General features: G+C 42.0%; 1 protein-coding gene across 1 annotated transcript in view; it reads right to left on the reverse strand.

Moving 5' to 3' along the window:
- Positions 1 to 22360, reverse strand: part of frk (fyn-related Src family tyrosine kinase) — a 92542-nt gene extending 70182 nt beyond the window's left edge. Inside the window, exon 1 of the mRNA XM_067984692.1 lies at positions 21677 to 22360. Within this exon, the coding sequence (XP_067840793.1) occupies positions 21677 to 22032 (356 nt within the window). The 5' untranslated portion in view covers positions 22033 to 22360. The remainder of the gene's footprint in view (positions 1 to 21676) is intronic.
- Positions 22361 to 24226: the final 1866 nt, after the last annotated feature.

Raw genomic sequence — 24226 nt, forward strand, 5'->3', positions numbered from 1 at the left:
AGGAACAGGAGTAGGCCATTCAGCCCCTTGAGCACGTTCCGCCATTCAAATAGATCATGGTTGATACGTACCTCAAAGCCATTTTGTTCCATATACCTTGATACCCTTACCTAATAAAAATCTGTCGATTTCAGTCTTGAAAATTGAAATTGACCCAACATCCACAGCCTTTTGGGGGCGGGGGATGCAGTTTCCAGATTTCCACTACACTTTGTGAAAAAGTGTTTCCCGATTTCATTCCTAAATGGCCTAGCTCTAATTTTATGCCCTCTTGTTCTGGATTGCCCCATAAGAGGAAATAGTTTCTCAGTATCTACTTTATCAAATCTCTATCATTTTAAATACTTTGATTAGTTCACCTTTCAACCTTCTAAACTCAAGGGAATATAAACCAAGTTTATGCAACCTGTCCTCATAATTTAACCTTTTAAGCCCTGGTATCATTCTGGGTGAATCTGTGGTGTACCTTTTTCCAGTGTTTTGGCGTGCTATTTAATTAATCTTGTTTTAATTACATTTTTGAGGAAAAAAAAATCAGCTTTGAAAAAAAGGAATAACCTGTACATGAGGAGGAAATGTAGTGGATCAAATTAAATGTTTTTGTTGTGCATCATACTAAATCAGCATTCCAACATTCCTGCAATGCCAACACTTAAATAAAGAATCTTTGGTTAACCTAGCCACCAACTATCCTCATTCATGCAAGAGGTCCATGTTTTTCCTCCTCCTATTTAACTTGGCGAGGGAATTAGCATGTTATCAACATGCCATAAAATAAGCATCATATGGTTCCTTTCAATCATGCAAGTGCATATGCAAATAAGACATGACATCATCATGCAGGTTGAAGGGAACACCAATCCTTTTTGCGAGCTGACCACCATATTTGAATCAAGCGTTCTTTCCCCAACTTTGTATACAAGGCCTCATTCTAAGATGATTGTCAGTTCCTGTTGTCAGCAGTTGTGCGTTGTGTCTGCATGCAGAAAACGTTCCTCTTAACTGTATATTCTACACTTATTCACTTTGGCAGCTCATTGTTACACAAGATTTTAAGTTATTTTGCAGAAGTTTTACAATTAGGATTGCCACTCAACTGGTTCCTGCATTGTCCCAACTGATGGGCATACTGCCAATTGATGCATTTTTTTTTAATGATTTACATTCTCAACCTCTCTATGATTCAAGTCTGTTCTGCTACTCCGGCATTCGAGAACTGAGGATACGTTTTGCAATAAGATCTTGGTTACAAGGATGCAAAATCATTAAAGTTACTGGCATTTCTTCCAATTGTATGTAGAGTTAAATTACATGCATAGAGGAAGGTAATGCCTACAGAGATTAATCCCAAGATTCTGCAACATGGTTATCTCTCACTTTCTTGAGCACAAACTTACTGAAAAAATCTTCAATCATCCTTAATAAAGCATTTTCCTACAAAAACTGCAATATTGGAAAAATAAGTCTCCATAATTTTAGGAAATGATTCAACCTTGTCGTTGACAGAAATCCCATGTCACTGAGCACAATACAACACTCAATCCAGGCTAGGTGCTGAGATTCTCTTCATTAAAATAAACTCAGAAGATGTGTTTCTGCTCTTCAGTTTATCATCTTCACAGCTGATGTGATAACATTAGCTGAAATGTGCAATTTGCACAAGCTGAGGTTTCATTAAGTATGGTGCCAAGCAACTACAGTGAATGATGCTGCCAAACAGATTTAAGCAAGGAAGACAGTTTTCTTGATAGGTCAGCTATAAAGTATTTGAATGTTCAATTACTTTTTAATTTATCAATATTGTATTATCAAAATCCAGCTTGCATAGCCCTGCAATAATTTAATGAAAATATTGAGAATGGTTTATAGAATTAATATGACTACATTGGAGATTTGCCATGTAGAAATCTATTGTGAATTGAACTGCAACAGTAAGATTGAAATGCATTTTATTAACTTCCACTATGATGTAAATTAACTGATCCCAAGATGAGGATGGATGGTATATGTGAAGATATCAAAAAATTTATTGAAGCCTAAATTCCATGGCTGTTCGGTTTGTCTTCTGCCATAGCTCCCTATCTCCCGCCTGAGCTATGAACAGGGTAACTTTACCCCCCCACCTCCCAAAAATGGCAGGCAGGGGCCAGATTTTCCAGCCACACGGGGCAGGCAGGCACCGGAATGCACCCAAAGTGGCACTTGTACTCACCTGTTCCATGCAAATGAGATGCCCTCCTGCTGACCCCATAAACTCCAGCAGGTCGTAGTGGAGGGTACCGCTAAGATCGCATCTTGACGAATTTCAGCCCCCGTGTTTCAAGTTCCAAAACAATTGCCTTTGGCACAACTTGTTCATTCTTTACATTTCAGCACATCCCGAGGATGATTTGTTCTATTTTACTTCAAATTAGTTTCATTTCTTCCTAAACAAGACCTTGTTTTTGCCTGTCAATTTAAATACCGCTCCCACCCAAAATATGAGACACACAGAGGACTTATATTGCCAGATGGCGTCAGAGTCCATAACAGTGTAAGATCTGCAGTATTTAATAAGGATTGGCCTCTCCTCTCCATACCTCTTCAACTTCCTCAATCTAATCATATTGTGGTCACTGTGGTCACAGGAAGTATAGAAGTTACTTAATTAAAAATTTGATTTAATATTTGATTTAATTGAATAATCATAGAAATTTACGCCACAGAAGGAGGCCATTCGGCCCATCGTGTCTGTGCCAGCTGAAAAAGAGCCATCCAGCTTAATCCCACTTTCTAGCTCTTGGTCCATAGTCTTGTAGGTCATGGCTCTTCAAGTGCACATCCAAGTACTTTTTAAATGCAATGAGAGTTTCTACCTTTACGACCCTTTCAGGCAGTTAGTTCCAGACCCCTACCACACTCGGTGAAAAAAAATTGTCCTCAGCACCCCTCTAATCCTTCTACCAATTACTTTAAATTTATGCCCCCTTGTTATTGACCTCTCTGCTAAGGGAAATAGGTCCTCCCTATCCACTCTATCTAGTCACGTCATAATTTTGTACACTCAATTAAATCTCCCCTCAGCCGCCTCTGTTCCAAAGAAAACAACCCCAGCCTATCCAATCTTCCCTCATAGCTAAAATTCTCCAGTCCTGGCAACATCCTCATAAATCTGCTCTGTACCCTCTCTAATGCAATCACATCTTTCGTATAATGTGGTGACCAGAACTGTATGCAGTACCCAAGCTGTAGCCTAACTAGTGTTTTATACAATTCAAGCATAACCTCCCTGCTTTTATATTCTATACCTCGGCTAATAAAAGGCAAGTATCCCAGATGCCTTCTTAACTACCTTATCCACCTGCCCTGCTACCTTCAGGGATCTGTGGACATGCACTCCAAGGTCCCTCTGTTCCACTACACCTCTCAGTATCCTCCCATTTATTGTGTATTCCCTTGCCTTGTTTGCCCTCCCCAAATGCATTACCTCACACTTCTCAGGAATGAATTCCATTTGCCACCTTTCTGCCCACCTGACCAGTCCATTGATATCTTCCTAGAGGCTACAGCTTTCCTCCTCACTATCGGCCACATGTCCAATTTTTGTATCATCTGCAAACTTCTTAATCATGCCCCCTACATTTAAGTCGAAATCATTGATATACACCACAAAAAGCACGGGACCTAGTACTGAGCCCTGCGGTACCCCACTGGAAACAACCTATCAGTCACAAAAACACCAGTCGGCCATTACCCTTTACTTCTTGCCACTGAGCCAATTTTGGACCCAACTTGTCACTTTCCCTTGGATCCCATGGGCTTTTACTTTTCTGACCAGTCTGCCATGTGGAACCTTGTTAAAAGCCTTGCTAAAATCCATGCAAATTCATGTAGATGACATCAAAGTGCTACCCTCAACGACCCTCCTCAAAGAATTCAATCAAGTTAGTCAGACACGACCTTCCCTTAACAAATCCATACTGACTGTCTTTGATTAATCTGTGCCTTTCTAAATGACGATTAATACTGTCCCTCAGAATTTTTTTCCAATAATTTTCCCACCACCGGTTTACTCGGTTTATCTCTTTCTCCCTTTTTAAACAACGGTACAATGTTAGCAGTCCTCCAGTTCTCTGACACCATGCCTGTAACCAGAGAGGATTGGAAAATGATGGTTTTCCAATCGGTGATTTTCAGAAATCATTCTGTAAAGCTCAGATATAATGGATATTTATTCAAATTAAAGCCAAAAGACTTTCAATTCCTGGAAGATTTTTGCAGAGCCAGAAAGAACATCCATGCTCCTCCTGGCCCCACAAAAATCTTTTTTTTTTTTTAAAGTTATCTTTTTCTGCATAGCTGGCAGCAATTTCTTTGAGGACCACTCAACGTTTGGTACCAATGGGCTCACACTCTGCCAACATTATCTCAAAATTGCATTGGGATCCTATTTACTTCATAGGACCCCAATGAACATGTTACAAGTAGGCTCTTGCCTAAAACTGGTGAGCACTTGAGCCACCCTGGAAAACACCCCAATGAAAACACCAGCAAGCAGAAGGTGAACAGAAACAGAAATGTATCTGTGATTTTTGGGCACTATGCCCCTGCACCCACTGGGCAACAACCCTGAAAACCCAGTCATGTGTCCTCAACTGATGCCCACACATTCTCACTTTCTGGCAGAGTTCCTGATGACAGCCAAAGGTTACTGAACAAATTGTTTTTGTTCCCATCCCCTGCTGAGATCAACTAACAGAATGGTTATCAATCTCACCTTCAATATGCTGACTTGTGAAACAAGTTACACCTATAAATGATAAATGCACACACCGTGAGATATAAATACATGTTTAGTAAACTATGATACAAATAATAAACTTTAAGATCTAACATCATTGCAAGTTCACGTCCTAATGTGCTGCCATTGTCTTCGGTCCCCACCACAAATTCCGTTCCCTAGCCACCGACTCCATCCCTCTCCTTGGCCACTCTCTGAGGCTGAACCAGACCACTCGCAACCTTGGCGTCCTATCTGACTCCGAGATGAGCTTCCAGCCACATATCCGCTCCATCACCAAGACCACCTACTTCCACTTCTGTAACATCTCCGCCCCTGCCTCAGCTCATCTGCTGCTGAAACCCTCATCCATGCCTTTGTTACCTCTAGACTTGACTATTCCAATGCTATCCTGGCCGGCCTCCCATCTTCCACACTCCATAAACTTGACCTCATCCAAAACTCTGCTTCCCATATCCTAACTTGCACCAAATCCCATTCACTCATCACCCCTTTGCTCACTGACCTGTGCTGGCTCCTGGTCCAGGAACCTCTCAATTTTAAAATTCTCATCCTTGTTTTTAAATTCCTCTATGGCCTCACCCCTCCCTATCTCTGTAATCTCCTCCAGCCCTACATCCCTCCAAAATCTTTGCGCTCCTCCAATTCTTGCCTCATGCGCATCCCCGATTTTATTCATTCCACCATTGGCTGCTATCCCTTCTGCTGCCTCGGCCTAAGCTCTGGAATTCCCTCCCTGAACCTCTCCGTCTCTCCCCTCCTTTAAGATGCTCCTTAAAACCTACCTCATTGACCAAGCTTTTGGTCACCTGTCCTAATATCTGCTTATATGGCTTGGTGTCAAATTTTGTTTATCGCTCCTGTGAAGTGCCTTGGAATATTTTACTATGTTAAAGGCACTACATAAATGCAAGTTGTTGTTGTTGTAGGTACTTTTATATTTGTGCATAATACTTCCTCCAGGTTCAGGAGAGTGATGTTTGTATACTGCTTTTACAATTGGATCAGGAATGCAGTTTGGAAAATAGGGCTCCACCATTAATACCAAGCCCTACTAAGTAGAATGCGAGAGACTGGCTTTCTTCTTTCACATTACATTTTCCCAACAGCAGAAATGTAGTTTCACATTTTTCTTCCATAAATAATTTCTTCTGTACAAGCTAAAAATTTGGTGCATACTACAGGTGAAAGCTATGCTCTACATTTGAAGAGTAAAGGAAAACTGAAAAAAATGGAAATGGGGTTGACTACAAATTGACCAAAAGTACTGCTTTAGTAGTTATAATTGAGGACCTAGATTTTAGAATAGAGTGCCAAGGCCAGTTGCTTAAAAGCAGTAACTGGCTGCTTTGAGTTTGTTTCGAGAATAACTTTAGTATTAAAAGAATACATAGAATCACAATTTGGTTCTTTGCTGTTTTAATTTGAATTGAATTAAACTTCTTCCCAATCTAATTTCAATGCAGAAATGCTGTACAATAACCCTTTAAGCTATTGACCAATTGTACAGAAGAAGCTCCTTAATGGGAACACCCCGTGTTAAGCAACATGTTCTCTTTATTTAAACATTCCTTTCAGCAAACAGTGCCTGAGCCATTGTTTGCTTTTACAGCTTGCTAATCAAACAGTGTGTACTGTGTTCTCTATGAAAGAAAAGCTGTGGTCTTCTATTAATTTGACATTATAGCAGATGGGTGGGTAGTTCTGTATGAGAAATTTAGTGAAAGAACTGGTTTATATGTTCAGAAAAAAAGTTATTAAAACAGAAAGGACAAAAGATAATTAGTTTGTCTTTGATCTGTCAGTGTCACCTGACATGCAGAAGATACAGCATTCTGGACTGTACATCGGCAAATGAGGAAGACTGGAATTAAAAGACATTTTCCTATAGCATATTTCATAATGGATTGTTCCTCAACAATTTTTACTTATTTTTTTGTTTGTCAAAGCGAGGGCTGTGGAATGAAACAAGTTTTCACTTTGGGCACCGACTGACCATGTCTACCCCTCCCAGGACACCCAGCTGCAGAATAAAGCTTCCGTTACATTGCTTCAGTAAACCTTCACTTCAGAAGAGCACCCGTACTGCATCAATATTAATTTTTTCACTCTTCACAGCAACCTTCCTTTATGGAAGAGGTACTCACTAACATTTGGCCAAGGTTACAATTCCAAGGGCCTCTGTAATAATGCAAATATCACAGAAAAGTGGGAATTGAATGTTTAAAACATTTTAAACATTAACTTAAATGATTTTGAATTAAGAGGCGTAGACTACTTATTGGAGGGTACTGCATGTCAAGATTGGAATTACTTTTTAATTGCTGTAAGTTACTGTATTCCCAACTGTGCTAACATGCATATCACATGGTAAATGCACAAGAGATGGTAACACAAAGGATCAGTCTGGTGTAAGTAAATTTAACCTTATGACTGAAGTGGAGTCGCTTAGAATTCTACAATAACCAAACACATGGAGAATCATAACTGATATACATGCTATATTTTCTGGTACAGTATTGGTCTTGTCCAATTGAATTGCTCAAGGGCAATAAAAATTAAGTTCCTGTCAAAGCGTATTTGTGTTTTGGAAAGCCTCATTACTATCATGTTAAAAACACACCCTTCATTCCCTTTTTCCAGTGCTATAAGTCATCAAACAATTATAGTAAACAAAATGAAATTGTTTGATGCAAAGGTTAGTCATGACATTTGAATGGCTTGATGGATAATTCCACTCGGGTTGACATTTTGGTTGAGTTTATAAAACTGGTTTGCTGAAACCTTTGTTGAAACTAAATGCCAAATAAACAAAAGTGAAGTGATAACTTAAAGATAACAAAACTACGTCAAGAAGTGTAATATTTATCAGTTGTATTTTTCAATGCGACAACGTTTGGTCATGTAAAACTGCAAAAGACTCCACTCCCAATGTTAAATGTATCGGAATCATGCGATACACAATAACATTTCTGCACATTCACCACATACTGTGTGCTATGTTACCACTACAAGCAAATACAAAAATGTTAATTGTCAGAAGTCTACACTTCCTACATACTGTTAGACTCAGGTATAACTAAACACCACACATGGACTAAAACACTCATTGTTAGGCAGTGAATCTGACTAAAATAAACCAGATTTACGTGTCTTGCATTTACAAATGCAGAGGAAAGAAGTGATTCTATGGAACAATTTGTCCATTCCAGGAGAAGATTATATGCCAAGAACCAACTACTTGCTAGGCATTAACAGGAATCAGTGCTTTGAACAAGAGATGTTCAAGTGAAGTATTTTTTTCTGTTGAGAAATTAAGACGAAGGGCCAAATCCATAGTGCAGGACATCACCAATGTTGAAAAATGAAGAGGAGATAAATCAAGGAATAATGATTAGGTATCTTCCATTTGGGTGTTAAAACCTTGGAGATTATAGGAGGAGGGAGTGAGAGAGGGAGGTAACGAGTTCAACAGTTTTCAGTTTATAGATAAGAAAGGGAGTTAGAGAATGCTGAGCAAAGAATCTTGATTTCAATACAAGAGGAAAAGCATGTACGATGGTATACTCAGGAGAGGGATTGGAGCGTAGAGATGAAAAAGGGATTGCCGGTCGGTGATCAGCTTTCTCTTCTATCCTGTCCAGGAGTGCAAAAAAGTTATAGGAACAGTCTTCCCAAATAGTCCCAAGTCTTGGGCTTTACAGAGAATTAGGATGTGTTAAGGGAAAATAGAAGTGCTTGGTACATAAGGGTTTCTTGGAGGCAGCTTTACTAATCAGTATATAGCAGGAGATGTACATAGAATTTACAGCACAGAAACAGGTCATTCGGCCCAACCTGTGTTTATGCTCCACACGAGCCTCCTCCCACTCAATGATGGGGTTCCATTGGATAGACGTAGATATGTTTCCACTTGTGGGGGACGACAAAACCAGGTTACATAAATATATAATAGTCACTAATAAATCCAATAAGAAATTCAGGAAAAACTTCTTTACTCAATAGAGTGGTGAGAATGTGGAACTTACTACCACATGGAGTGGTTGAGGTGAATAGCATAGATGCATTTAAGGGAAAGCTAGATACGTACATGAAGGAGAAAGGATCTATCCTCTCTGTATCTCCCTTGAAGATGGTAACTCATGCTGAAGTATTCCACAATAATCAGCATTTTTCTAGTACTTACACTCTTCACGGTGATCCTGGATAGAAAGTATCAGTAGGCTGTACCGATATATTGGCCAAATCAATTCTCACTTGGGATCCACAAATTGTTGCCAGCAAGTGTCATTGGATAGCAGTCAAGAGCAAGAAAACTGGCTGATTTTCTTCCCCCTCCCCAGTTTTTCTCCTCCATAGCTCCTAGTCTCTCACATAGAATCAGAGAAAATTACGGCACAGAAGGAGGCCATTCGGCCCACGGTGCACATGCCGGCCGAAAAAGAGCTATCCAGTTTAATCCCACTTTCCAGCACGTGGTCTGTAGCCCTGTAGGTTAGGGCACTTCAAGTGCACATCCAAGTACTTTTTAAATGAGTTGAGGGTTTCTGCCTCTACCACCCTTTCAGGCAGTGAGTTCCAGACCCCCACCACCTTCTGGGTGAAAAAACTTCTCCTCAGCTCCCCTCTAATCCTTCTACCAAATACTTTGAATCTATGCCCCCTGGTCACTGGCCCCCATGCTAAGAGAAATAGGTCCTCCCTACCCATTCTATCTAGGCCCCTCATAATTTTATGTACCTCAATTAAATCTCCCCTCAGCCTCCTTTGTTCCAAAGAAAACAACCCCAGCCGATCCAATCTTTTCTCATAGCTAAAATTCTCCAGCCCTGGCAAAATCCTCGTAAATCTCCTTTGTACCCTCTCGAGTGCAATTACATCTTTCCTGTAAAGTGGTGACCAGAACTGTACACAGTACTCAACCTGTGGCCGAACCAATGTTTTATACAGTTCGAGCATAACCTCCCTGCTCTTATATTCTATACCTCGGCTAATAAAGGAAAGTATCCCGTATGCCTTTTTAAAACCACCTTATCTACCTGTCCTGCGACATTCAGGGATCTATGGACATGCACTCCAAGGTCCCTCACTTCCTCTACACCTCTCAGTATCCTCCCATTTATTGTGTACTCCCTTGCCTTGTTTGCCCTCCCCAAATGCATTACCTCACACCTCTCTGGATTGAATTCCATTTCCCACTTTTCTGTCCACCTGACCAGTCCATTGATATCTTGCTGCAATCTTGCAGCTTTCCTCCTCACTATCAACCAGACGGCCAATTTTTGTATCATCAGCAAACTTATTGATCAAGCCCCTCACATTCAAGTCCAAATCATTAATATATGATTTATATCTGACCGTCCTTACCCAGTCTGGCCTATATGTGACTCGAGACACACAGCAATGTGGTTGATTCTTTATCGCCCTCTGAAAGGGCCAGCAAGCCACTCAGTTGTATAATCTCCCTACGAAAAGTCATAATAAGAATAAAACTGGACGGACCACACGGCATCGGACACGACAAAAGCAAATAAAGCCCAGTCGACCCTGCAAAGTCCTCCTCACTAACATCTGGGGACTTGTGCCAAAATTGGGAGAGCTGTCCCACAGACTAGTCAAGCAACAGCCTGACATTAGCCATACTCACAGAATCATGTCTTTCAGCCAACGTCCCAGACTCTTCCATCACCATCCCTGGGTATGTCCTGTCGGTGGGACAGGACAGACCCATCAGGGGTGGTGGCACAGTGATATACAGTCAGGAGGGAGTGGCCCTGGGAGCCCTCAACATTGACTCCGGACCCCATGAAATCTCATGGCATCATGTCAAACATGGGCAAGGAAACCTTCTGCTGATTACCACCTACCACCCTCCCTCAGCTGATGAATCAGTCCTCCTCCATGTTAAACACCACTTGCAGGAAGCACTGAGGGTAGCAAGGGCACAGAATGTACTCTGGGTGGGGGACTTCAAGGTCAATCACCAAGAATGGCTCGGTAGCACCACTACTGACCGAGCTGGCCGAGTCCTTAAGGAAATAGCTGCCAGACTGGGCCTGCGGCAGGTGGTGAGCGAACCAACATGAGGGAAAAACCGACTTGATCTCGTCCTCACCAAACTACCTGTAGCAGATGCATCTGTCCATGACAGTATTGGTAGGAGTGACCACCACACAGTCCTCATGGAGACGAAGTCCCGTCTTCACACTGAGGACACCAACCAACGTGTTTTGTGGCACTACCACAGTGCTAAATGGGATAGATTGAGAACAGATCTAGCAGCTCAAAACTGGGCATCCATGAGGCGCTGTGGGCCATCAGCAGCAGCAGAATTGTATTCCACCACAATCTGTAACCTCATGGCCCGGTATATTCCTCACTCTACCATTACCAACAAGCTAGGGGATCAACCCTGGTTCAATGAGGAGTGTAGAAGAGCATGCCAGGAGCAGCACCAGGCATACCTAAAAATGAGGTGCCAACCTGGTGAAGCTACAACTCAGGACTACACGCATGCTAAACAGTGGAAGCAACATGCTATAGACAGAGCTAAACAATTCCACAACCAGCAGACCAGATCAAAGCTCTGCAGTCCTGTCACATCCAGTCGTGAATGGTGGTGGACAATTAAACAACTAAAAGGAGAAGGCTCTGTAAACATCTCCATCCTCAATGATGGCGGAGTCCAGCACCTGACTATAAAAGTCAAGGCTGAAGTGTTTGCAACCATCTTCAGCCAGAAGTGCCGAGTGGATGATCCATCTCGGCCTCCTCTCGATATCCCCACCATCACAGAAACCAGTCTTCAGCCAATTCGATTCACTCCACATGATATCAAGAAACGGCTGAGTGCACTGGATACAGCAAAAGCTATGGGCCCCGATAACACCCCGGCTGTAGTGCTGAAGACTTGTGCTTCAGAACTAGCCGTGCCTCTAGCCAAACTGTTCCAGTGCAGCTACAACACTGGCATCTACCCAACAATGTGGAAAATTGCCCAGGTACGTCCTATCCACAAAAAGCAGGACAAATCCAATCCAGCCAATTACCATCCCATCAGTCTACTCTCAATCATCAGCAAAGTGATGGAAGGTGTCGTCGAAAGTGCTATCAAGTGGCACTTACTCATCAATAACCTGCTCACCGATGCTCAGTTTGGGTTCCGCCAGGACCACTCAGCTCCAGACCTCATTACAGCCTTGGTCCAAACATGGACAAAAGAGCTGAATTCCAGAGGTGAGGTGAGAGTGACTGCCCTTGACATCAAGGCAGCACTTGACCGAGTGTGGCACCAAGGAGCCCTAGTAAAATTGAAGTCAATGGGAATCAGGGGGAAAACTCTCCAGTGGCTGGAGTCATACCTAGCACAAAGGAAGATGGTAGTGGTTGCTGGAGGCCAATCATCTCAGCCCCAGGACATTGTTGCAGGAGTTCCTCAGGACAGTATCCTAGGCCCAACCATCTTCAGCTGCTTCATCAATGACCTTCCCTCCATCATAAGGTCAGAAATGGGGATGTTCGCTGATGATTGCACAGTGTTCAATTGCATTCACAACCCGTCAGATAATGAAGCAGTCCGAGCCCGCATGCAGCAAGACTTGGACAACATCCAGGCTTGGGCTCATATTTGGCAAGTAACATTCGCGCCAGACAATGACCACCTCCAACAAGAGAGAGTCTAACCACCTCCCCTTGACATTTAACAGCATTACCATCGCCGAATCCCCCACCATCAACATCCTGGGGGTCACTATTGACCAGAAACTTAATTGGACTAGCCACATAAATACTGCAGCTACAAGAACAGGTCAGAGGCTGGGTATTCTGCGGCAAGTGACTCACTTCCTGAATCCCCAAATCCCCAAAGCCTTTCCACCATCTACAAGGCACAAGTCAGGAGTGTGATGGAATACTCTCCACTTGCCTGGATGAGTGCAGCTCCAACAACGCTCGACACCATTCAGGACAAAGCAGCCCGCTTGATTGGCACCCCATCCACCACCCTAAACATTCATTCCATTCACCACCGGCGGACTGTGGCTGCAGTGTGTACCATCCACAGGGTGCACTGCAGCAACTCGCCAAGGCTTCTTCGACAGCACCTCCCAAACCTGCGATCTCTACCACCTAGAAGGACAAGGGCAGCAGGCACATGGGAACAACACCACCTGCACCTTCCCCTCCAAGTCACACACCATCCTGACTTCGAAATATATCGCCATTCCTTCATCGTCACTGGGTCAAAATCCTGGAACTCCCTACCTAACTGCACTGTGGAAGAACCTTCACCACACGGACTGCAGCGGCTCAAGAAGGCAGCTCACCACCACTTTCTCGAGGGCAATTAGGGATGGGCAATAAATGCTGGCCTTGCCAGCGACGCCCACGTCCCATGAACAAATGAAAAAGATATATACCACAAAAGGCAAGGGACCTAGTACTGAGCCTTGCGGAACCCCACTGAAACAGCCTTCCAGTCACAAAAACACCCCTCAACCATTACCCTTTGCTTCCTGCCACTGAGCCAATTTTGGATCCAACTAGCCACCTACTCTTGGATCCGATGGGCTTTTACTTTTTTGACTAGTCTGCCACGTGGGACCTTGTCAAAAGCCTTGCTAAAATCCATGTACACTACATCAAATGCATTACCCTCATTGACCCTCCTTGTTACCTGCTCAACAAATTCAATCAAGTTAGTCAGACACGACCTTCCTTTCACAAATCCATGTTGACTGTCCTTGATTAATCCGTGCCTTTCTAAATACTGTCTCTCAGAATTGATTCTAATAATTTGCCCATTAAGAAAATATCCCAATTTGTCTTTCTCAGATCCAAAGTGGATGGTCTCTCACTTCCCCACATTGAACTTCATCTGTTACCATTTTGCCCACTTACTTAGTCAGTCTATGTCCCTTTGTAACTTCCTCCTCGCATCCACACAACTTATTGTGCCTCCTAACTTAGTGTTATCTGCAAAGTTGGATATGCAAAACTCTAATCCTTCATCCAAGTCACATTCGTGAAGAGTTGAGAGCCCAGCACAGATCCCTGGAAAACCCACTTGTCACTTCTGCCAATCAGAGAATGTTCCCCTTTGTCTCCTACCTCCCAACTAATTACCTTCAATTCTGTGCACTTTCATTTTTACTAATAATCTTGTGTGTGGAACCTTATCAAATGCCTTCTGGAAGTCCAAATAGACAACTTACATGTCAGTGGCCTCCTCAAAAAATTCAACTGGATTAGTCAGGCATGAACTATCCTTCACAAATCCTGGAGATCTATTGGTTTCAAATCTGCCTGTCTAGGATCTCCATGCAGGTGATCGCAAGGTCATTAAGGTCAGTTATAGAACCTCCTCTGATGGATGCTGTTATTAGTGCCTTGTCTGGTGAAAACTTCCGGAAAGCCTTTGTTTAAGAAGGGCGGCAGGGAAAAGCCTGGGAACTACAGACCGGTGAGCCTGACATCTGTAGTGGGTAAGTTGTTAGAGGGTATTCTGAGAGGCAGGATCTACAGGAATTTGGAGAGGCAGGGACTGATTAGGAACAGTCAGCATGGTTTTGTGAGAGGAAAATCATGTCTCACGAATTTGATTGAGTTTTTTGAAGGGGTAACCAAGAAGATAGATGAGGGCTGTGCAGTAGATGTGGTCTACATGGACTTTAGCAAAGCCTTTGACAAGGTACCACATGGTAGGTTGTTACATAAGGTTAAATCTCATGGGATCCAAGGTGAGGTAGCCAATTGGATACAAAATTGGCTTGACAACAGAAGACAGAGGGTGGTTGTAGAGGGTTGTTTTTCAAACTGGATGCCTGTGTCCAGCGGTGTGCCTCAGGGATTGGTGCTGGGTCCGCTGTTATTTGTTATTTATATTAATGATTTGGATGAGAATTTAGGAGGCATGGTTAGTAAGTTTGCAGATGACACCAAGATTGGTGGCATTGTGGACAGTGAAGAAGGTTATCTAGGATTGCAACGGGATCTTGATAAATTGGGCCAGTGGGCCGATGAATGGCAGATGGAGTTTAATTTAGATAAATGTGAGGTGATGCATTTTGGTAGATCGAATCGGGCCAGGACCTACTCCGTTAATGGTAGGGCGGTGGGGAGAGTTATAGAACAAAGAGATCTAGGAGTACAGATTCATAGCTCCTTGAAAGTGGAGTCACAGGTGGATAGGGTGGTGAAGAAAGCATTCAGCATGCTTGGTTTCATTGGTCAGAACATTGAATACAGGAGTTAGGATGTCTTGTTGAAGTTGTACAAGACATTAGTAAGGCCACACTTGGAATACTGTGTACAGTTCTGGTCACCCTATTATAGAAAGGATATTATTAAACTAGAAAGAGCGCAGAAAAGATTTACTAGGATGCTACTGGGACTTGATGGTTTGACTTATAGGGAGAGGTTGGATGAACTGAGACTTTTTTCCCTGGAGAGTAGGAGGTTAAGGGGTGATCTTATAGAAGTCTATAAAATAATGAGGGGCATAGATAAGGTAGATAGTCAAAATCTTTTCCCAAAGGTAGGGGAGTCTATAACGAGGGGGCATAGATTTAAGGTGAGAGGGGAGAGATACAAAAGGGTTCAGAGGGGCAATTTTTTTCACTCAAAGGGTGGTGAGTGTCTGGAACGAGCTGCCAGAGGCAGTAGTAGAGGCGGGTACAATTTTGTCTTTTAAATAGCATTTGGACAGTTACATGGGTAAGATGGGTATAGAGGGATATGGGCCAAGTGCAGGCAATTGGGACTAGCTTAGTGGTATAAACTGGCGACATGGACATGTTGGGCCGAAGGGCCTGTTTCCATGTTGTAAACTTCTATTATTCTATGATTCTTCTCTCCTTGCCTTTGAGCCTCCTCAAAATCTTATCAAGAAGACATTAAGCCAATTCTCCTCATTCTTCTACTCTAGCTTGGCCTGCTTTCTCTTACCTGAAGCATCAGGTGATGTTTTATTATATTTGAATAATGCATTTGATGCAACTTGTTGTTGACTCCCATATTCTTCCCTGTGGTTTCTCTCATCTTTTTCCTCAAAAGCTTTTTTTTCTTACTTATTTCACTTTGTAGCTTGTAACTTACTGCTACCTATGCAGCATAGTCGCACTTTAAATTCTCGCCTGTGTTGACACACGAGCCACAGAATTGTGAGGTGCCACTCCTGATGTGGAGTCTTGCTCACTGGGAACACAGTTCAGACAATCAGGAGCAGAAGTCCCCAAGGCTGATTTGCATCACTCCCATTTTTCTGGCCAATTTCAGGGCTAAGATGTCCAATTGAAGGAACCACAACCGAATCAAGAAAATCACATAGCTGCAAGCAAAAAATACGCAGATGTAGCCAAAGGTTTAACGACAGTTTCAACTACTCAGGCACTCTGACGTGGCCTTAGTGTCTTGTTTACTTTACCATTATTAAGTCAAAACAACCAGGAAAGTGCTATTTCTCACAGGGGTAGCTTTATGTAGCAACAATTCCCAGAGAGAGACCATTAGCATTTTGTTACCAGCTGGTGCATATAGGATCTAGAATTAGCAACATAGGTTAATAATAATTTTAACAGGCTTGCACAAAAGTCAAAACAAGCTTTAAAAACACTAAATGAAGTTATCTTGGAAAACTGCCGAAAACAGAACACAACTCTAACACATTTCACATTTATTAGGACTGCTGAAAAATTCACAAATAAGTCTGTGGGACTCAAAAGCAGCACAGAAAACCCACAACTAAGCATTGGATAAGTTACACTATTTTAATCTCTTAAATCAAGCTCCAATATTTTCTTCTACACTCAAGTGTTAACAAGTCTGGAAATGTGTTTGTAAAAATAGCAGCACTACAGACTTACTATTACCTATGTGACATGTTAAATTGTTTTAACCTTGAAGTTTTGTTTGCCTCTATCACAACCACATACTCTTTTACATTAATCCGACCCTATCACAAAAACACACAGTGATTCACAGTCCCATATTTTCACAAAGGAAGTGGATATTGAGATTGTGGGAGCTACCAGAGGTGAGTGTAGAACAGTTCGTTACTGGGTGTTATTATTCTGGGAAATGGTACTAAGGAAATTACTCAAAATTATACCAGTACACAAATCATTGGAACCTAATGATTCTAAAGATCCTGATGGACATTAAGGAAGAAATAATGGGGTTCTGAATGTATTCTTCCACAGTTTTATGGAGAGGAAAATTGTGCTCGAGGACTGGAGGGTGAAACGTGTCACCCCTGTTAAAACAAAGAAACAGAGGAAAGCCAGGACAGTTAGTCTTACTTCAATTGTCAGTAAACTACTAAAGTTTATAATAAGAGTGAAATTACTATGCATTTGGAAAGACAAGTTAATCAGTGTGGATTTCTAAAAGCACAGAGTGCTTAACCAACCTTATACAATTCTTTGAAGAAATAACAAGATGATAGATAAAGGAAATGCAGTGGATTTGGTCTGTATGCATTTTCATAAACATTTCATAAGGTCAAAGATAATGGCACATGGAATTAAGGAGAGTGTGACTGCATGGATGGAGGGATGGTTAAAAGGCAAAAAGCAAAAGATCGGAGTAAAAGAAAGTTTCTCAAACTGGAAAGATGCGGTGAATGGTGTTCCACAAGGGTGTGTTTTGGGCTGCTCTTATTTATCATTTACATGATCTGAACAGGAATTGAGGGAGCAATATCAAAATTTGCTGATCTCACCAAACGGGGGACAAGGCAAACTGTGGCGAATATTGTGACAGACCGCAGGAGTATAATAGATAGACTAGCAGGATGGGCAGGTGTAATTCAATGTCGTAAAATTCATTATACATTTTGAAAGAATAGGGAAGGAAATACACCTTCAAAATAAAGATTTTAAATGGTATGGAGGAGCAGAGAGAGGGAGCTAGATATGGAGATGCACAGGCCATTAAAGATAGCAAGCAGCACAAGTGGGTAATACGGACATAAAAAAACAAATGAAATCTCTGATTTTATATATAGAGACACAGAATACAAAAAAGAGGTAATGTTGATCTTGCATAAGACCGTAGTTCGGCCACTGTTGGGCATCCCAATATCATAAATGCAACAGAAAAAAGGCACTATAGATTCACTGGGATGTTACCAAGAATGAGAGGTTGCAATTATGAAAAGAGACATGCGAGGTTAAGGCTTTTTCTCACTAAAGCTGAGAAGATTAAGTGGCGACCTGAAGGATGGCATGATGATAATGAAAGGCCATAATTTAGAATAATCACAAAGAATTGAAGGAGGAAATTAGAAAAATATATTTATAGACGGCGGTTAGAATGTAGAATTCTCTGCCACAAATCGTTGCTGAAGCAATATCCATGAATTCTTTTAAAATGATAGTTGCTTGAAAAATATTAAGGGATATGGGAAGCCAAGAGTGGAATTAGATTATGTGGTGCATATGGAGAAATATACCGATGCTGAAATATTGTTACAGAACAGAAACAAGCCAATGATTGTGTGTTTTGAATGACATTGGGATAATTGGGGAGTGGATTAGTTAAGCACATCTAGTGATGTGTCATGGGTAACCATGGTCTTCTGAAACTTGCTCAGGGAGTCACGGTGGAATTTCCCAGATTTTCTTCCTAATATTTTCCATTGATATTTTTGTTTATTTTTTGGCCTCCCCCAACAATTAGCATTACTAATGAGCTGGCAGTGGTACAGATAGGATGAGCACTGATGGATCTATTCTCCCCTTCACTTCATGTGTGCATATTTAATGGCCCAGAATTTGCTGAAGCAGGGCGCCTCATGGCGTGCCCCAGGAGATGGATTTTTTCCCTCAACCTTCAGCTCAAAAAAAATTTCCGTCGCAATTTGATAACAGCATGGCGAGGGCAACAGGGCATCTGGATGAATGATGGGACCAACAGTCTATCTCCTTAACCAATGAAATTGGAGGATAGAGAAACAAACAGACGGAGAAGGAAACAGGAAGAATTAGAGTCAAATTAGATACAGAAAGAGAAAGAAAGGTTGGATTAAGAGACAAGGGGAAAAAAAGACAGAAAGGAAAAGTAAGACTTTTTAAAAACCTGTAGGAACAATTTACTATCTGCAGGAATGAGATGCCACGGTTTCAGTTATTCCCTTTCTGGGCCTCCAAGGTTGAATGGCATTGCAGGAACGTAAACCTAGTCATTAAAAGGGTCCTTATGTCGTTAAATACCAGCCCTAACTTTCTGCGATGAGTTTAATTCATTTTAACAGTGCAAATGCAGCATTTTCTTGAAATTCATGGGGAAGTTGACGGCGAGCTCCCATTTTTGCGAGGCCAACGGGGGACTGCCATAAATCGTCCAGCAATTTGTGGCGATTCGTAACTTCTCTCATATCTCATACTCCCCACAAATTGCTGGGTTTTTACACACTAATAACGACGTGCGCATTAGACTCGCCATTATTTTCCCACCAAATTCTGGGCCAATGTAACTTCTTGCAGCTTCCCAATATGAAAATGTTGGATCTCTTCTAAAAGTGAGAGAGAGTTAAATATTTCTAAATTTAAAAAACACAGAAACAGCATTTATATAACAGGTTTATGTACTAAACCCATGAGGTGATGGGATGCTAACATGCTGGGGGGAGTTTTATCCCCCAGGTCAGACAGGACAGTGGCCGATGGGGGAGGTGGTTAAATTGTAAAAGATGGGAAACCCGACCACAACCCATCGCGAACGTGCCTACCTCTGGTTTACCCAGGGCAGGTTGGGGGTCGGGTGAGTAATGCACTTGAGAGACAGGTCGGTAATTATAATATGTTAATGAGGCTGCATTCCATTGATTTTGTCAGCCATTTCGATTTAACACCTCCAGCACGGATTTCCCAGGGCTCGGGAAACCCAGCAGCCAAAGGGAGGCAAGAACTGCCAGATCCAGCAGGTAAATGCTTTTTCAGCACTGCTTGTGGGCCAGAAGGAGCAGGAGTACATCCCCCCAACCCCCCCAAGCTAAACTGCCATGATCTGCCTCCCACCCCATGATCTCCAGATCCCCCGGCCATTGGATCACTTTCTCCCACCCCCGGATCTGATCTCCCCCAATGAACTTCAGACTCTCCCACAATCCGATCTCCCTCCCCGCTGCGAGCTCTCCCCCTGCCGCTGCGAGCTCTCCCCCCATCCCCCGTAATTACTGGAATTACTATTTTCTCAATTGTTGCAAATGTATCATATTCATGGTCTTTATTGTGGTATGACACAGCTCTCAACGTCAGTAAGAAGTTAAAGACGTAGTGGCACCATTCCCATCAGCAGTGACTAACCATTTTGGCCACGCATTCTAACTTGCCTCATGTAGTCATGAAATATTCACATTCACTTCATGACTCATTTGTGCAAGTTGTGCTTGAAGACAAATGAGCTCCTGTAAACTTAATCCTCATTAAAAGGTATATCATATGTGAAGAAGCAATTGATATGACAAAACAGGATACATTAAAGCAGCCACATTTGTACTAATCCAAATCCCACCCTCCCTTCCAAAAATACTCATTTGTATATATAGAATTGGCGGAGGGGAATAGGCAAAGAATTATGAAGTCTTTTTCCGGGGTTTTTAGGTCATTTTAAGTCACGGATGAACTGGAACTCCATTATTACCTTTGTGTTATTTCTTTATATAATTTAACAAATATCAACAGGCAAGTTCAAGTCTGCAATCTACTCAAGAAGTTCATGTGGCATTTATGACAACTTAAACCATCAGGATTATAGAGCCTTAACCAAACACTAGATATCTATTGTTTTAGATTATATTGAATGTGAATTTTACAATATTTGTACTCTGTGATTCAGGTCTCAAGTCACTACTTGAAGTATTTTGCAAAACTACCGTATAGACTGCAACCTTCAGCCAAATGCCAGGTTAATCGTTAAAAATGTATCCTCCCACTTGTTTTCAGCCTTTGCCCAAGCTTGTTGTTCTCTTTTGTGCACCTTCATAATTCTTCGCCCTAGTTTCACAGTCATCCCCATTTACCTTTGATATTTTCCTTCCTGGAGCTCCAAAAATGAACTGTAGTGCACTTACTCACTATTAATCAAACTAACACTTGGAAATGTTTTTATGAAATTCATTTGTCCACCTTTTTAAGAGGAGCTGCTAACCTATTTAAACAGGTTCATATCTGCCTTAAAATAGCAAAGGAAACCCATACAAATATTAATGCATTTGTATCCTGATATCTGAAGAACCTAATTTCCTGGTACTGATTATTGAGCGCCAATAGACTGCAACAACAGTATCAAACCACTAACTATTTTGTTTATATAGTTCATGCAGCACAATGCACCATACAATTTAACAATAAAACATCATGCAAATACATTTGTTCGAGAGATCAAGTACGGCATAAAGAAAATATGTACCCAGATAACAGTAGTTAATAGAACATAGTCAATTTGTATTAAGGTGACCCAACTCATTCAACAGATTTATTCTTCAAAACCACCAGCTCCTGAAGTGTATACTCTAAATCTAAAAGGATTGCTACAAAATAAACTGTATTGGATAAAGTTATCCAAAGGCACGCCAATGGACTTTCTTAGTGATGGAATCGAGGTAGTGAATTTCAACAGGCTATTCCACCACATGGGGCTTAACAACCTAAGCCAATCTTGTTCTTGCTCAACACCAATACAAGTGGAAGAGCTACTGATCAGGATTCAGAACTTTGGGTGATTTCCCTCTCCCCGTTCAACCATTCCCAAGTCAGTTCTAATAGCCTTATCATTAACTTAGCAGAGATCAGCTAATTGGGGGGACTTCCTGGTGGGTTGAGCTCAGTACCCTATGAAACAAATGCTGACATATATCTCTATAAACAATGACTGAATGCAATGCTATATACTTACGGTTCTGCCTCTATGCTGCTGTCAAGCGCAACGTAGTTGCTGGGAATGTAGCCTTGCCTCCCCTCCCCTCGCCTCAGTGACCTGGCGAACCACCAGTTGGCCAGCGACTGGTCCGTCACCTCCAGCCTTTCGCCCGCTTCGAAACTCAGGTCCTCGGGGGTGCGAGCCGAGTAGTCGTACAAAGCCACATAGATCCTGCGCTGGTCGAGAGTGGGCAGCGGCTCTGGCGGTAGCGGCCGTGACAGTGTGGCACTGTAGTCCACGGCCACAGCCCCTAAGTCCGGCTTTGGCTTGTCGAAGACACAGGGACAGAAACACCTGAACCAAGCACAGTGAGTCCTTATGAAATTCCCCATGGCTCGCCCTCACTTTGCTGTGGACTTGGTCTATTTTACCCCCAAAGGGAAAGACATTCGTAAAATGAATTAATAAACAAGATTTCTTTTAAATATAAACCCCGAGGCGGACTCCTGCTGCTTCTCGGCGCAGTCCTTTCTGTACTTGGAGCTTGAACCAGGAAGTATTTCTCTTAGTAACAGGTGCCAAGCATCCGCACTGAAACTTTGGCATGAAGTGGACACACCTATCCCGTACCAAACAAGTTTCGACATTGTAACTTCTTCCTTCCATCCTTGAACTTCGATTATTTCCTGATCTGGTGTTCCCCTCAATACTCAGATTGTCCCAATGGGTTATTTAAACAGTGGACCTTTTTAAACTAGTTTTTGTCTTTTGTTAATGTTTCACATTTATATGTTATGCATTTTGAGTTGTGCGTGATGTCGTTTATTGTGGAAGATTCACGTGACAACATAAAGTACAAGGACAAAACTCAAGTTTATGGAGGAGAAAGAAACAGAGTTAACGTTTCAGGTCAAATCCTCCAGGGAGAGGAACGAGCAGGACATCTCCCTCTGCCAGCAGTGTGGAGGGTTTTTTGATTGTTGTGTTTGCTTCACTTCCTCACTTACTGCTTATTGATTATCTGCTAAAATGGTGTGTAACACGGGTGAAAATACCAGACTTCAGCATGTGGTAACTCCAACAACATGGTGGTCTGTTCAGTCAATCGGAATAACCGCTCCACGCCAGCAGGAGAAAGCACGTACCCAACCAATAACCGACAGCTCCAATAGATCAGGCCATTGCAAAGGACAAACAGAATCCAACCACGTTCCGGGTGGAGAGCAGGGGCAGGTCTGGTGCATCTCGTTGTGCAAGTCAACATTCTCAGCGATCACTCTGGTGAAGTCAAAGTACTGCTCACAACTGCTGGACAAAAAGCAAGAAACTGCACTCAGAATTCCAACATTTGGTGACAATAGTAAAAGTGACGATGAAGCTGTTGGATTGTCAAAAATCCAACTGGTTGACTAGTGTGCTTTCGGTATGGCCTTTATGTTACTCCAGTCCCAGACCAATGGGTTGACTCTTAACTGCCATCTGAGTGGTATCAAACTGCTATAACAGCGGTTCAAGAAGTAGGTCCACCACCTTCTCAGGTAAACTAGGGATGGGCAATAAATGCCAGCCTTGCTGATGATGCCCACATCCCCAGATTTAATATAAAATTATGCTTGTTAAGTAAATGTATACATGAAGTACATTTACCTGTATTATGTGTAAAGTTAAAACAGTGTTGCTGTAGCTACGCTTGTGGCTAGTCAGTGATTTCTATTGGACAAAACTATTAGAATTTGATTGAATGAAGTATATGAAGAGCTATTGTCATATCACTGTGGAATGACACTACAGCATGATTGACAGGAGGGTATAATCAGAATAGTTATGCAATTCTAAAACAGTGTTGCACAAACCAGCCACCGCAATTGTTGTCAAAACAACAATCAAAAGTAATTAATTGCTTGTAGAGCACTTTGAGACATTGTGAGGACATAAATGCAAATTTTCCTTTGCAAATCTTTAAAGGGGAATTCAAAGGAAAAAATAGACTAATTTCTGTACAAATTACACTGTTATCTCTCCCTCCTTTTACAAAAGTAATACATTACCACCTATCAAGAAATAAACAGAGACTATGTACCAGAAGTGCCTGAGGAAGGTAGCAGAAACTCAAAAATGTCAGGTCCACATGAGCTTGAAAATATACAACAAGGTAAGGATATCTCCCAATAGGTGAGGTGTATTGTGGCAATATTTTAAAGAAGTCAGGCCAGTAATTTAGATAGAAGCTATCACCCCAGCCTTTCCTTCTTTAAGAAGCTAGTGTAAAGTGGATACAAGTTAAGGACTCATTGGACAGTGTATTTGCTGATGCAACCAAGGTTCACCAGATTGATTCCTGGGATGAGAGGGTTGTCCTATGAGGAGAGATTGGGTAAAATGGGCCGATATTCTCTGGAGTTTAAAAGAATGAGAGGTGATCTCATTGAAACATATATAATTCTTGGAGGGCTTGAGAGGGTAGATGATGAAAGGCTCTTTCCAAAGACTGAAGAGTCTAGATCTAGGGGGCATAGTCTCAGGATAAGGAGTCATGAATTTAGGATTGAGATGAGGAGGAATTTCTTCATTCAGAGGGCCATGAAT

The sequence above is a fragment of the Heptranchias perlo genome, chromosome 5 (genome assembly GCF_035084215.1).
Source record: "Heptranchias perlo isolate sHepPer1 chromosome 5, sHepPer1.hap1, whole genome shotgun sequence".
Lineage (NCBI taxonomy): Eukaryota > Metazoa > Chordata > Chondrichthyes > Hexanchiformes > Hexanchidae > Heptranchias > Heptranchias perlo.